This window comes from Zootermopsis nevadensis, unplaced genomic scaffold, assembly GCF_977971745.1.
Source record: "Zootermopsis nevadensis isolate Lab colony 2312 unplaced genomic scaffold, Znev_1.0 Znev_ptg000016l, whole genome shotgun sequence".
Classification (NCBI taxonomy): Eukaryota; Metazoa; Arthropoda; class Insecta; order Blattodea; family Termopsidae; genus Zootermopsis; species Zootermopsis nevadensis.
Window position 1 is genome coordinate 12,745,521 of NW_028259148.1, and position 16,633 is coordinate 12,762,153.

General features: G+C 38.1%; 1 protein-coding gene across 3 annotated transcripts in view; it reads right to left on the reverse strand.

Annotated features, from left to right (window-relative positions):
- Positions 1 to 16,633, reverse strand: part of Ptp36E (protein tyrosine phosphatase 36E) — a 125,097-nt gene that overhangs the window by 24,718 nt on the left and 83,746 nt on the right. For all 3 annotated transcript variants that reach the window (XM_022082224.2, XM_022082225.2, XM_022082226.2), the window contains exons 3-4: positions 2,699 to 2,786; positions 1,213 to 1,289 (exon numbers count right to left, since the gene is read on the reverse strand). In XM_022082224.2, the coding sequence (XP_021937916.1) occupies positions 1,213 to 1,289; positions 2,699 to 2,786 (165 nt within the window). The remainder of the gene's footprint in view (positions 1 to 1,212; positions 1,290 to 2,698; positions 2,787 to 16,633) is intronic.

A 16,633-nucleotide genomic window follows, 5' to 3' on the forward strand; every position in this document is an offset into this window, starting at 1 on the left:
GGTTGTTAGCCTTGTTTGCATCCCATGATTATATATAATGTAAATGTTCTGATGTACTTTGACATACAGAGCTGAAATTTTGGTATGGACTATAAGAGACATAGGAAAATTACAGGAAGTAGAAATGAAGTTTCTCTATGCAGGGAGGGATAATGAAATCAGGGCATTATGCAAGATCTGAAAGTAGAAACTTTTCAACAGAAGTTGTACAAATTAAGGACATGCTGATGAGGACATGTGTAACAGGTAGATGGATAACGATAGGATTCCTTTGAGAGTATAAAGATAAAGATATCACACAAAATGACCACTGTGGTGATTAAGATTAAAGTGTAGAGAACAAGGGAGAGAAGAGATACAAAAGGAGCAGCAAAGAGTGAACACAGAAACAACAGAACACTTGTGAGAAGATCGAGAATAATGGAAAAGGATTTTTCATAAAAGACCCCTTCAAGTGGAAACTTTAATGGATGATGATGATGATAGTGATTCCATTCTCATTTTGTTTTGTGATTCTGCATACCACACTGGCTTTGATGTTACTTTATTGTGGGTAAAAAATTTGCTTTAAAATTTATCATACTACACTGAACTCTATACAATGACAAGTTTCTTTTGTAATTTAAACATACACTACTTTAAAAAAATGTCTCAAAGTTTCATATCTTAAAGATGACAATATTTTATGTTAAGCATGTTACTAATTTTTGTACGATGAGCCAGTTCATGAAAAATTATTAAGGCCAATTGATACTAGGGATACTAGTGCCTGAGCACCGCGAGTCCCAACTTTTCGTTGGCTCGATCTATAGACATTTTTGGTAGGACTCCTTGGACGAGGGATCGGCCCGTCGCAAGGCCTCTACCCGTACACAGGACAGCACAACACAGAAAAATGCGGACACACATCCATGGCTTGAATGGGATTCAAACCCACGGTCCCCATTGGATAGGAGGCTGGGTGGGCCCCTGAGCCGGTCTTGACGCAAATGCTAGAGAAAATATCTTATGCTGTTATCAGGGATCGAACCCCAGTTATCCAGTCCATAGCCAGTCACTATACTAACTGAGCTCCCTGGTTCTCATACACAAACAGTCCAAAACAAAACTAAATTTGACTAGGAAATTTTTGTATAGGCCCCTTACCATGCATTCAGTTGAAGAATTCTGTACAAAGGACAAATGAAAGCTGTTTACATAATGCCAACTTACATCCACATACGACGCGTTAACATAATCAGAGTCTGGAGTGTCATCTAATGGCTCCAATACAACTCTATTGTAATCATCTGTAAGTGGAACAAAAAGTATAATTACACTTCCATTTTGCTTGAAACAATATTACATCCAGCAGTAAGCTTCAGTTTCAATAATACAAAAAAAAATTAATGACATTGACATTTTTAATGGTATTCATAGCTGAACCTCTAAATTAGAAAGCTTACAGGAAACAACAAAATAAATTCTTGAAACAGAGGACTGTATGATACATCAAACATTGAAATATCTTCTTAAAACATCAAATGAGTCACTTTGTTGATCTACTTTTTGTACTAGAATGGAAATGAATTTATTTACATTCCTCAGATCCTTCACACACTAAGCCAAGAATGTAGAACATGTCATAGCAAAAATACAATATTTATTTCTAACACAAATATAAATGACATAGTTATGAAAATAATTTACAGTCAACTATAGCATTACCACAAAATAATTACACAAGACAGCATAAACACTTTTGCTTACACATATTTAAAAAGCTGATAATTTTTGCTTGAGGCAACTTCTTCGATGGAATAGAAGGAGTGAGATAGGAGATACTCTTTTAGTGTTGGCTTAAACTTATTTACATCATGATTCAGGCTTTTTAGTACATGAAAGATTATTGAATAACTCAATTCCAGTATAATAAATTCCTTTTTGATATTTAGTGAGGTTAGAATTTGGCACATCTGTATCTTGTTCTTATATTGTGGATATCTGAGTTTGTTTGAAACTTTTCTATGTTTTCCACTACAAATGATGATAATGAGAGCAAGAATTTGCTGGTTAGCGCAAGAAGTGTTAAATTTCTTAAACAGTTCCCTATTTGTGCCTGCAATTCTTCTAATAGTTTTCCTTTTGATGTAAAACACTTTGTTGCTGTCTGTTCAGATTCTCCACATGACACAATCAAATCGAAGTAAGCAACGTAGAATAACAACATCTAGTGCAGTGTCGCTTGAAATACTTTTGTTAAATACCATATTCATTATTTATTTTCTAAATCCAGTTTAAATCATTTGATTAAATGAATTAATTTCCCTGATTCCACTGATGATGACCTCTTGAGGATTGAAACGCGTATGGCAATAGTTGTTTGTTTTCTTATTTTATATTTTAATGTTCCTGTTTTCACGAGTGATGTGACAGTCCTCATAGTTTAGTTAGTTTAGGCATAATGTACTAAATTTGTGTTTCTTTGGTGGTTTTTCTTTCAATTTAAGTGACTGTTAATTTGTAGGCCAAGAAATTTAGTTGTTGCTACTTCAATTGTTTTATCCTTAACACAATTTTCGTTGGCAGTACGAAAATTCAGCGAAAAAGGTTGAGAACCCCTGTTCTAGAGGAAATGGAGAGTCGCACCACAGAACAAAACACGGTGACTAATTACCACACACACAAAAAGAAAAGAACAAAAGACAAGAGTACTTACAAGGAATGCACTTCTGGTTTTGGTTTTTCTCCTTATTAGCAGCTTTGGTTGCATGGCGACAAGAATGCGTTTCGACTTTGCAAGCTGTCTGAAAAACAAATATAAAAGCTCAATACAAACTGTGAAAAGGAGGCCTCCATTGTTTGGGCAGGAAACAATGTAATGCAAGAGATCAGGACAGAATTTATTTACATTCCAAGGATCCTTCATAGTACAAGGCACGGATGTGGAATGTGTCATAATACAAACACTAATATTCAATAAAAATATAAATACATAGTTGTTACAGCTTTTTACATAAAAATTTACAAATTTTCAATTGAAGTAAATTCTTCACAATCAGAATCACAATGTTACAAGATTTCTTAACTGCGGAACTGACTTAGCGTACAGCTGGCATTTTGTGCATTATAGAAGGAACATGCTGTAGGGGACTGACGTAAAAGTAAAGGAAAGCTACCCCACTATACGCCATGCAGGCACGTGGGGTAAGAGATAGAATAGGTCCAACTCATTCTTAACCTCAGCACTAGATGGGGGTGAGTGTTTAGTGTCACGCCCCGGCCGCACTTTACCCCCGGGAAAGAGCCCTGTTACCCACTCGATAGGAGGCTGGGTGGGCCCCAGAGCCGGTCTGAACGCAGAGGCTAGAGGAAAAATTCTCTATCCCGTTGGCGATCGAACCCTGGTCGTCCAGTCCATTGCCAGTCACTATACTGACTGAGCTACCCCATAACATTAATATTCTCTGACATACTTCATAAGAGAAACCATAAAAGAAATGAACAAATTATGACAGAATTATGAATTTCACTAAAAGATTTATGCATTATAAGATGTGGAAAATAGATGCTTTTTGAATGAATTCTGACAGAATCTCTAAGAAAATTATTAAACATTAACTCTGAGAAAAATCTCTACAAATATTAAAGATTTCATTCCATATTATTCTTTAACAGGGAAAACAACAACAAAGGAAAATAACAATGATTAGCCTATGATTTATTTCCTTAAGAGCAAAGACGAAAGGAGCCTATAGCTGACTCTTTTAACCTCCAACTTAAGAGGTATGAAGCCATATATGACTTCACGCGCAGTTTTGTCTTCTATAAATTGTTACAGCACGTGAACTTTTTGTGGGCATTACATGATGAAACAGAGGAGCTGTAATAATCTTCCTGAGTCCTGTGATCAAATAACATTTTTCTGGGGGAACTGAACAAGAAGTCAAACTAGCCATTTGTCTCAAGCTATACCTCCACTTCCCCATACATATTCAAGGCGAGGTGATAAATTAAGCGCCACATATAAATTCACCTTTATTTTAAGATTACAACACATCTCAGTGTTCCCTTTTCATGTCTGTTCATAAACTATTTTAGGATTAGCAAATAAGATGGCACCTGAAAGCAGAATTTAGAGGGGAGTTAGGAATTATGGGGCATGTTAACATTAAATTTACCACAAGTCAACACTAATTTTTTATAGAAATTTATGATCTACTGAATATGATTCTCGTTCATTTAAGTTACAAACAACCAAAGTTTTGTTTTATTTCATACGATGGCTTTGTTGTAACTAAGAATTTTGTAAAATAATGCACTTCATTATTTGTGTGACAGGGTACGACAACTAGAAACTTGATAGACAAGGAACAGTGGTACAGTAATGCCAATCACCTTTTATCTTAATATTCTTACATCATGCAAGCGTATTTGTCACAGTCCACTTCTGTGATTCCCTCATGTCATGTGCCCAATGGCCATACAAGATGCATTTCACCCAACCTTCACCAGCTTTGGAGTTTAAAAATGTCTGAAAAAAAAGTGATTTTCCTCAGACGATTCACTGTCTCAAGTACTGAGCTAGCTTCATCTTTGTCATTCTTCCGAAACCTTTGTACCTTCTCGACGAACTTCTTTTGCCTTTATATTCTTCCTTTAGATATGCCGGTAGTTTTGTATTGCAACCTTCTCTTTGTTTTCTTTTTCTGTTTCTTCACAGTCAGAGTGCGGTTATGAAATATGATAATAATAAAGGCAACCAATTTGAGCTCCAAATTATTATATCACTATTGATTAAAGCCAATTTATATTGATACAATAAAGAACATTTTCTTTTAAATATTTCAAGATGCTATATAGGCCTATTAACTACGTAAAAAAGTAAAGCTGTCCCACTATATGCCATGTAGGTGCTTGGGGGGAGAGGTCATATAGCTCCAATTCTTTCTTGACCTCAAAATTAAATAGGGGTGAGTGGTCAGCATCACGTTCCGGCCGTGCTTTACCCCTGAAAAAGTACCCCGGTACCCATTGGATTCGAGGCTGGGTGGTCTGGACGTAGAGGCTAGAGGAAAAATCCTCTGCCAAAGTCGGGGATCGAACCCTGGTCATCCAGTCCATAGCCAGTCACTACACTATGCCGGCTACTTTTATTTTAAATAAAACCACCTCCTTTCTTAAAAGCTTCGTATGGCAAACCGATTCTTGCTTTTCTACCTATTCGAGCTTCTAGTGTCTTTTTTATAACCTCAAACTTCTTGGAAGCTTTCACGCAATCCATTGCTCTTGTCAGGACCTGAATAAAAGCTCCTCTGATGTTTTCATCTCCATGACCAGAACTGTCTTTTTGTTGTCATACATGCTTTTGCTTGACATGCCAAAAAAACGACACAAAAACATATAAGCGTAATGTAACAGTTTCGAAGAACCTCTACAGCTCACAGAAGTACCAACTATTGTAAAGTTGAAACAATAGGTAAATTTATGTATTCGGGCAAAACATGATACCCTGATTTACCTGGCAATCTCGATGGCTTCTTACATACTCCTGTTAAGATACGACAATTAAATAGAGCTTGAAATGCAGTTAACAAGATCCGTTATGCGATAATACATACCTTCTGAATGTTCAGTACTGACACCGAAGTCCAGGGACTATCAAATTAACTAAACAATAAAATACTTTATTCAAACAGCCGAAAACAAAAATGTGAACAACGTTGGCTTCATGTGTCTTCCATGGAACGCACAAATTATGTTTCGTAACCAATTATTAATACCAATTCCTTTTACTTTACCTGTAATTTAGAAGGGATCAGCACTTCCTAAGAAATTGGGTCGGGGGGGGGGGGGGTCTTCGCTGTTTTAACCAACTCTCGCCAACATAAGCATTATAATATTTGTAGCTCCATTGGACGAAATAAAGCGCACGCCTCCACCTACAATATTGTGGGTTGAGAACGTGTTTTTCATGAACGGTGAATTTGCTATAAATAAAAAATTGTTTCAAAAAATCTTTCAGTTGTAGCTACACCATGCGGAAATATGAACTGGCCTCCTCATTATGCATAAATTTCTGTTCTACATGATAAGAAGACGTACAAAATATTGAGCATAAATCTCGCAAACGACAAATCAGTCAATCAAACTAGAGGCTTCTCTTCACACATTACTCTAAATCTTCTGTTGAAGCCTATCCTTATGCCAAACGCATTTAACTTCTGTGAAGTACTAACTACGAGATGAAAAATGTCTTTAATTTCAAACTCATTGATTCTTATAATTCAGTACGTCGTGGCGTAAATCCATGGCCTACTTACGCAGCTCCATACAGCATTCCTTTCTCTCAGCGTGTAGGGACTCAAATTGTTGATATCGTTCCAAGAATGATGACTCATGGTTTGTACTCCATGAGGTCTGTTCTAATATACTCCGAACTGTTCTGATGATTTACAGACATTTCTTTCTCCCATGGAGTTAAGTTCGTTGTATCAAAGACGGAAGACATTTAACGACTGTATAGAACAACAGACTAGCACGTATATTGACAATTTCCGAAACGGAAACTGCCGGCAGCCCTGTTTCAAGCTCCTGTTCAACCACGAAGACCTAACATAACCTAACCTTTTCTGAGCCACAAGCTCACAATCTACTTATTTCAATCGAGTTCAATTTTATAATCTCATCTACACCTGTTACTTATTAAGCACTGCAGTCTTTCTTAAGCATGGTACTAGATGGATAAAAGAGGTCAGCTTCACGCCCCGTCCTCCTTAATCTCAGTAAAAGTTTCTCCCGGTACTCATTGCATAGGAGTCTTCGTGGGCACCAGATAAGAATCTGGACACAGCAAGAAATTTCTCCCACTTTCTCTATTAATGAGTCAACGCTTAGAAGGTTTTCTGGAACAAAAATTTTTTCTATATAAATAGTAATCAATAAAATCCCCATTTATTATAACAGATCCCTAGGATTTACTCCTTCAGCTACACCCGGGATTCTCATACTTACAAGACCCACACCTTCTTATCGACTAGCGGACCGTCGAGTTATAAATTTATTGAAAATTCGTTGGTTATTTATAACATCTTACAAATCATATGAAGGATAACATTTTTCATCATGTAAGATGAAACAGAAATGTACGAGGACGCCACAAAACATGGCGGCGGCGCGCATATTGGCAACACCTGGACTAAATTATTTTATGGTGAGTTTCGGTAATTTCTTTAGAGCATCGGGTGATCTTCTCTGGAATTAGATTCAGCTGATGTGCGACCAAGTTTTATGTCCCGTTGACTGCAGTGGGTCGTTACCCTGTTCTATATATTTATCATCTCTCCAATAAATAACACATATCTCACCCCTCGCTTTGATTACTGCTAATATACAGGTCCTGAATCGTCAGGAGTTCTTTTTTTTACAGATTAGGCGTTGTGACCTGTTATACTTCAAAATTAAACATTGAAATAAAATCCTCTTAGGGAGACCATACACGTTGCAACTCACCGGATTATTTGCCTTCCAAGATTAAGTCAAACGTAAGCCTCAAACCTCTAGCAGCCCACACACGGACAGACTTTGTCGTAGTTTTATGCTGAATCTTGTATCCATCAATTGTTTGTTAGAATAATGCTTGCTTCTATGTCGTACAAACAAGGCCTGTAAAACCCGATTACTTCGGAAATGAATTAATGAGATCAGGTTCTCGTGTCAGCCATCATTCCAATGATAACACGATCGGAAAGCGTATTCCGTACCGGAATATACATAATATCCGCATGTCTTCCTCGCGAAGTGCTTAGAGGTGTTTGACACACACTTGTTCAATAGTTCCCACTTTGGCCACCAGATCGCAGCACCTCACGACTATCCTCGCCCGTCATTTGTCATTTTGCTATCACCACTCGTAGCCGAAACAGAATATGTTTATCAGGCTGTGCATATCAAATTCCATCCAAATCCGTCCGGTGGCCCTCGAGCAGAAATATCGGAGGCTCGATTTCCGGCAAAACCTGCCGGTCGAAGGATTCAGTTCTCAGACGCAACATTCAGGTAACTCGTTAGCATATTTATGGCTACTCAGTACTGCATGGCCGGCCTCTAGATGATACACGGGGCAGCAGAACACAGAATAACGCGGACATACGTCCGTACCAGAAGTGCAATTTGAACCCATCGGGCAAAATTCTGTTTTTTTACGTTTTCTAATATTCAGGTTTTATATAGTAAACGGCAAGAGAACATATTCTAAACCGCATATTTACAATCGTTCCTCGAATTTAATCAAATGTTAATTAATTTCTTCATAAAAGTTGATGAGATGATAAAGTTGCGTCATATTGTGATAAATATATATTTGTTTAAATCTTGTCAGTATAATCACAATAAAATTCCTATTAAATATTAAAATATTACTATAATTAACATTTAAATATTTAAAATATATTAAATGATGTTCTCTATCGAAATGTTCGATCTAATGTAAATCGAACATTTCGATAGAGAACATCATTTAATATATTTTAAATATTTAAATGTTAATTATAGTAATATTTTAATATTTAATAGGAATTTTATTGTGATTAGACTGACAAGATTTAAACAAATATTCATAAACGTTGTTCTGATTTGCCACATATTGGACCTTTGCCACATTTTCGAAGGATTTATTATCCATCTCTATATTATGACTCTGTCCTGCACTCCTGGTGATGAAATCATAACACACGCGTAGTTTTCTCTGTTTTTATTTATGTACTAACATGCTTACTACATATAACAGAGTTACTGTGTTTCTCTTTGTGGTGTTTTATGTGTTGGCCTACTAAATTAATATCGTCGACCGAAACCAGTAACTGGTTTATTCCATTCGGATACAGTCTCATCTTACGTTCTTAAACTTTCCTAACGTAAAAACATATTTCAAAATGATTTATCAAGAATAAAATTAGAAACAAGAAACTGATGAATGCGTCTTTACGGTCAGCAGTTGTTCACGCCAGGCAACCAGTCAGTAACATCCCCTAGCGGTCACCCATGCAAGTACTTGCCAGCACAGAATACTAGTACCAACATGCTTTCCAGTATTCATGGCCGAAACAAGCCGGCGCACAGAAAATTCGTCAGTCTTCGCCAACTTCGCTTACTCTAAGAAAACGCACCCAGGACGTCGGTAAGACAGCGTTTCCTGTGACCGGCAATACGAAATGTGTTCCATCACTTACTCCTTCTTCCTTTCATGTTCCACATGACTCGACAAGTTTTTACGTACGTAATGGAATGCAGTTGGCATCAGAAAGTACTTTGTCTTGAAAATCGTCTGCTATTCAGTGGACATTATGTGATTCCTAGACAAAGGATAGATTTTAAGCTGGCCACATTAAAATTTGTTCACATTCTTACAAGCCTCGTTTGGCAGAGTGTCATCATAATGATTCTAACCTACAATGGAGTGTGAACAGTTTTCAAATGCAGCCTTCAAAACATTTTAAAAGAGCGACTCCATCAGCATTAAGCCCCTTCTTCATGAATAAGAACTTCACCTTCATACTATGCATGCTAACATAAACGACTCTGTGGAGACCGAGTCATAGCAGTATAAGCATTAGCTTGAGGATGAGTCAAGGTTTAGAATGAGTCACTTCAGAATTTACGCTCCAAGTTTCGGTGTCGATTTGTTTAATGTCTTAATATTAAAGACTCAACATTGCAGTTGCTTGGATTTTCAGATCTGTTATGCACAGCTCATTAATCTTTATGTTGATGGAGCATATTAAACAGCAGAAATACTACGTTGCGCAGAGCTATTAATAATTTAAATACACAACACATCGAAAGATAAATAAATGCTACAGATCTTGAGATAAAAATGGCAATGTTAGGTTGACAGTCCGTCTACACAATTCTTGAATATAGTCTCGATGTTCATTAGGAATCCATTTCATGTTTCGACCTTAACCGGTCATCTTCAGGTGGTTTTCTTCAGGTGTTCGAAACAGATATGACTGCTAATTTGTATATACATTATTTTTTTGTTGATTTCGCCATGTAATGTGTCTTAAAAGCAGCTCTGGGGCGAACAATTAAAAATAAACACATGGAAAATCGATCAAAAAGTGTATCTTTAGCCAGTTCTAGCCAGCCAGATGCTGTTAGCTAGCTAGTTAAGGCTCTGCCCCTGGTTGTCCCTACGCCTAAGCACCAGGGTATGGATAAATGTGGGGGAAATGGAAGAAAATCTCCACGTATTATTTACCTCGAAACTAATGGTCTAATGTAAATCGAATATTTCGATAAAGAACATCATTTAATATTTTAAATGTTAATTATTGTAATATTTTAATATTTAATAAGACTTTATTGTGATTAGACGGACAAGATTTAAATAATATATTTATTATATCACAATATGACGCAACTTTACCATCTCGAAACTAGATAAAGGTAAGAGGTCAGTGACTTTGCGGTCCATTTACATCTGTATTCTGAGGCCGGCGGAAATGATTCTGATCAGATTCTGGCGTAACTACGAGAAATGCGAGTCGCCTTGCGGGGCTTCGGTTTAAAAGTTTCGTGCTTATTCCAGGAACCAACGAAGCAGCAATGCCCTGGCATACCACAATTACAAAATTCGAAAGAGAGGTGCGGAGAAAAGGGGAGTATGTCACCCCCGAGCCCGAGCAAAATAACTGGACTTATGTATGTTCTGTGGTTCACCTGCACAAGTGTACTTCTTATGCTGATTCCTTTCATAATAACAACTGATACTTAGAGCTCCAGAAATATGTCACCAAGACGCAGTTAAGTTTCATATTTAAAACAACAGGCAAGCCTTCTGACATAATTAATTTAAAATTAAGTAACTATTCCTTTTCAGCGTAAATTTCAGGCTATTTTATTTAGTGTTCTGTCTGACGACAGGTCCACATGAACAGGATCCTTCCATCCTTTTCTCGGACTGGGACCTGTTCATATACGTTCTTGGCAGATGATCCAGAAGTGGTTTGCCATTGCCTTCTTCTGTGTGTGAATGGAGTAATTGTTGGGATGCCACGGAGGAAAACTCCGTGTTGCCTAGACCACGGCCTTGCCCAACACAAGTTATAAATTCGGGCACCGCCGGGAATCGAACCCGAGACCCCCAGGATTACAAAGCCAGCGTTCGAACCGCTAGACCACCTCATCTTATTATTATTTAGTGTTCTGTCTGACGACAGGTCCATATGAACAGGATCCTTCCATCCTTTTCTCGAACTGGGACCTGTTCATATACGTTCTTGGCAGATGATCCAGAAGTGGTTTGCCATTGCCTTCTTCTGTGTGTGAATGGGATGCCACGGAGAAACCGCGGAAGCCCCCGGAGGAAAACTCCGTGTTGCCTAGACCACGGCCTTGCCCAACACAAGTTATAAATTCGGGCACCGTCTGTCCGTGTGTCTTCATGAAACAACTCGAGAAATGCTTAACAAATACTCATTAATAATATCAGGACATTTTAATAACATTTATCGAAGATTTAAATTTTGACTAACATCGGGCAACAAAAACCAGTGTCTTTACGTAAAGACCTACGTGCTTTTCGCGAACATAATTGGAGGTGGGGAATCCCTAATAGGGAGTCCCCACGTAGAAATTCTCAGCTGTTCACCCTGCCCGCGCAATAGGTTACTAAACCTCAGTAATATCTTACGTCACCGGTGCCAAGCGCGAAGATCAAATGTCAACGAATATTTTGATAGAATACAAACCATAAAGCTACGTGAGAAGTATGATAGCAAATTTACACTTCGATACTCTAGAAAGATGTGTCATTATTTTCACATTCAGGTGGCTTTATCGCCAGTGAAAGTGCATCAACAGCACTTAGATAAGAAGGTGTCTGACACGGAGCAAATGTGACTTGATGATGAGTAAAATCAGTAGACCTACTGCTGTCTGGAATCGAATCGTGGTCGTTAAGCCCATAGCGAGTTACCACCAGTGCCAGGTTTATCAGGACTCTAATAATTTAACGTGGCGTCTATTTTTAAATAAGCTCTTTAAGAAGATGATTTTCGTTCAGCGGATCAAGACATTTCCCGCTTTCTTATGGAACCCAAAGGTCATTACCATGTTCAGAAAAGCCACTTACTGAGCCCTATACTAAAACAATCAAATCCAATCCACAATTACACACCCTATCAATTAATTCTCATCAGAATGAGTTCAGATGAAACAGCATTACAGTAAATAAATAATATTTTCAAAGGAAAATTCACTATTTACTACTATATATGTAAGATAACCGCCATGGTGGTCTAGCGGTTAGAACGCTGGCCTTGTAATCCTGGGTTCTCGGGTTCGATTCCCGGCGGTGCCCGAATTTATAACTTGTGTTGGGCAAGGCCGTGGTCTAGGCAACACGGAGTTTTGCTCCGTGGCATCCCAACAATTACTCCATTCACACACAGAAGAAGGCAATGGCAAACCACTTCTGGATCATCTGCCAAGAACGTATATGAACAGGTCCCAGTCCGGGAAAAGGATGGAAGGATCCTGTTCATATGGACCTGTCGTCAGACAGAACACTAAATAATAATAAGATGAGGTGGTCTAGCGGTTAGAACGCTGGCCTTGTAATCCTGGGGTCTCGGGTTCGATTCCCGGCGGTGCCCGAATTTATAACTTGTGTTGGGCAAGGCCGTGGTCTAGGCAACACGGAGTTTTCCTCCGTGGCATCCCAACAATTACTCCATTCACACACAGAAGAAGGCAATGGCAAACCACTTCTGGATCATCTGCCAAGAACGTATATGAACAGGTCCCAGTCCGAGAAAAGGATGGAAGGATCCTGTTCATATGGACCTGTCGTCAGACAGAACACTAAATAATAATAAGATGAGGTGGTCTAGCGGTTAGAACGCTGGCCTTGTAATCCTGGGGTCTCGGGTTCGATTCCCGGCGGTGCCCGAATTTATAACTTGTGTTGGGCAAGGCCGTGGTCTAGGCAACACGGAGTTTTCCTCCGTGGCATTCCAACAATTACTCCATTCACACACAGAAGAAGGCAATGGCAAACCACTTCTGGATCATCTGCCAAGAACGTATATGAACAGGTCCCAGTCCGAGAAAAGGATGGAAGGATCCTGTTCATATGGACCTGTCGTCAGACAGAACACTAAATAATAATAAGATGAGGTGGTCTAGCGGTTAGAACGCTGGCCTTGTAATCCTGGGGTCTCGGGTTCGATTCCCGGCGGTGCCCGAATTTATAACTTGTGTTGGGCAAGGCCGTGGTCTAGGCAACACGGAGTTTTCCTCCGTGGCATCCCAACAATTACTCCATTCACACACAGAAGAAGGCAATGGCAAACCACTTCTGGATCATCTGCCAAGAACGTATATGAACAGGTCCCAGTCCGAGAAAAGGATGGAAGGATCCTGTTCATATGGACCTGTCGTCAGACAGAACACTAAATAAATAAAATATAAATATGTAAGAGATGACAAATTTCAGTGTTATTATAATAAATTTCACGTTTAAATGACTAAAAGTTGCCGAACTTACTATAGACAAATATCGGTTCAGGACCTAACTTCCTCTTAACACAGACTTTGGCTTAAAACACCTCTTCGATTTGTCTGTTCTCGATTTACATTGCGTTTCCCAGAAACACTAATACAGCGTTAACAGGGATGGTTAAAGCAAGAAATGCACACAGAATTTTCGTTCGAAAATATAACGGCAGAGGCAAGAGGTTAAATTTAATTTTGGCCGGTTAAAGATATTCAAGCAGAGGTTGGGAATATTTGATTAACTCAATAAAATCTTCTGGGGCGATCAGTCGCATCAGATGTTTACAAGACTCGATCGTGTCACATCAGAACCCTGATGATGAGGACAGAGATGATCCCTGAAACGTCGGTTTTTTATTTTAACAATTTTACACAGCTGATCGCCAGAGAAGACTTTATTGGGATTCAAGTAGAATAATCTTAAATGGGGAAAGATATATATACACACATTAAATTAATAAAATAAATACATTTTAGTAAACTAAACCATTACATACGTCAGAATTGGCACTTAGTGACCCAGCTAATCTAGTGCAGGTGTTCAAAATAACTACCGTCCACGTTTTGCGTGAACACAACACATGGAAATCTAAAACAAAGGAATTCCTTATTACAATGTGTGTACATCTTTTTGGGATACCCTGTACATTGCCTGCTTTACTCTGTGTAAACTCCGAGAGGTTTCTGTAGAAAGCCTTTGCAGCTTCAGAACAGTCACGCAACGAGACCTCCTTTCAAGTATTAAAAAAATACATCGTTAACGTGGAGCAGATAACATTCCAAAGTTTCAACAATATCGCTAATACTAGAATATGCTCGTAGCACGACACAACGCTGATTTCAACCGTACAGTGGCTCCACCATAAAACCGGAATAACTTGCAACATCGCGATACACTTTACATTCTGTTACAATCCAGCTTTAATACATGTAACTGCATTTTAAACAATCGTTTACCTCATAAAGCTACTGAATCCTATGCATTGATTAAAGCTAGTGGTGTCCCCCACCTCATAAGTTTGCGTGGTCACCATCATGAGGTTTTCGGTGCTTAAATACTAATGTAAGTCGGCGTAGTAGTTTTTGGCCGGTGGATAAGCTAGCGCGGCTGGCGGACGGGCCTAGTCTGTGTACCTGAGGTGGCACGGTCAGTGCATTTCTTTTGTTTGGGCGTTCAGTCCGAGACTCGCTCCTAGCCTTCCCCTTGAAAACTCCACCAGCCAAAAACTACTGTGCCAACTATAAAGCATACAGAATCAGGGAAATCTGAAGTTTAAAAAAGGCAGAGCAAGACGAATATTCTGTATAAATACTGAAGAAGTCTGAAGGCTTCAAAGAAAGACGCAAAGCAACGAGAAATGAAGAAACAATCGTAGTAAGTAAAGGATAAAAAGAAAGGTTTTATAGTTAAAATGAAAAGTAACAAAAGAAGAACGCAAAACGACGTAATATAAAAAACGTAACAGAAATAAAAAACGAATGGAACAAAAAATATAAAGTAAGAAAAAGGAGGGAATAAAAGATAATAAAGGCAGATAAAGATATAAAGAAAGGAAGAAGAAGGAACGAAGAATGAAATACGAAATAGGATACGTAAGTTGTGGTGTCGTGTTCTCTTAGTCAGCTGTAAGCCGTTTCCAATCCACTACGCATGCGTGCGATAACCGCGTGGAAGTTGGCTTCATTGCCGGCCCGTGCACGAGCCAGCGAGCGAGCGAGCCAGCGAGCCGGCAGCCATGTCAAGCGGGGCGTGGAAATCCGGGGCTTACAGCGGATTTCTCACCACTGAATTTGCATTTTGCGTTAATAGAATCGAGCAAACAACAACTTAATCGAGGGCTGACGCACTCGAGTGAATGAGGCGCTTTCAGGTGACACTAATTGAACATGAAATGTTCCCACATCACATAAAATGCTACGTAGCAACAAAAATCACTTCACAGGTGATAAAATGTCTGAACCGAATATTCACTGAAGTTGCTGTAAAATCACTAAGCACAACAAGATGGAGATTTAAAAGATTATTTTCACATTTTCCACTTGTTAAGCCCTAAGATCAAGAATTTCAACTATTGGCTGTAATCTATTCAGTTTACAAACGTTTAAGTCATGAATTTTCATTTTTAAGGCACTGAGTAAAATAATTTTCTTTCAAATTTTTAAATTTTATACGGTGGGTTTATTAAGAACTAAAATCTAATAATTATAAAAATAATTAACACACTTTAGTGCACAATTTTCACTAGTAATTTATATACAGTTTTAACCCCCCATTCGGGGGGGGGTTGGTTTAGTTTCTTACCCAAGATTTTCAAACGCAACCAACCCCTCCGAAGGGGGGATTGGTTGCGTTTTAAAAACTTCACCAATCCCCCGAGGAGCTCCGAAAGGAGCGCTCTGCTCTAGTCGTTAAAATAATCACGCACAATTCTAGAATTTTTTTTGTTTATAATCTATCTCCGTACAAAATATCACACATATATTTATTTTGTACAGTCTATACACAAACGTTTGAAGTTTATTGGTGTTGTAAAAATTATATAATATTAAAACATTTTGTTGTGTAAAATATTATATTAGCGCTCTTAATCGTAAATACGATTTTACATTATATTTTTTAGCGCTTTTATTAAAACGACATGTTTCGACGGGTAATACCGCAATTCCACAGATAAATATAACGTCTGACTACAATAAGCAATTTACCATGAAAATGGAAGGCTACAAACAGAACTACGGATCATTATAATATATTGCATCAAATATCTAATAGTTTTTAAAATATTTTAAAATTGATAAAAACCTGAAGACGACGGTATTACCCGTCGAAACATGTCGTTTTAATAAAAGCGCTAAAAAAAATATAATGTAAAATTGTATTTACGATTAAGAGCGCTAATATAATATTTTACACAACAAAATGTTTTAATATTATATAATTTTTACAACACCAATAAACTTCAAACGTTTGTGTATAGACTGTACAAAATAAATATATTTAATCAAACACAAACATGACGCATATAAGATACAAATTAAAATATCACACGTCTAGTTGCAACAGTTAATTAGTTTTCGCCATCAAATGGGATAA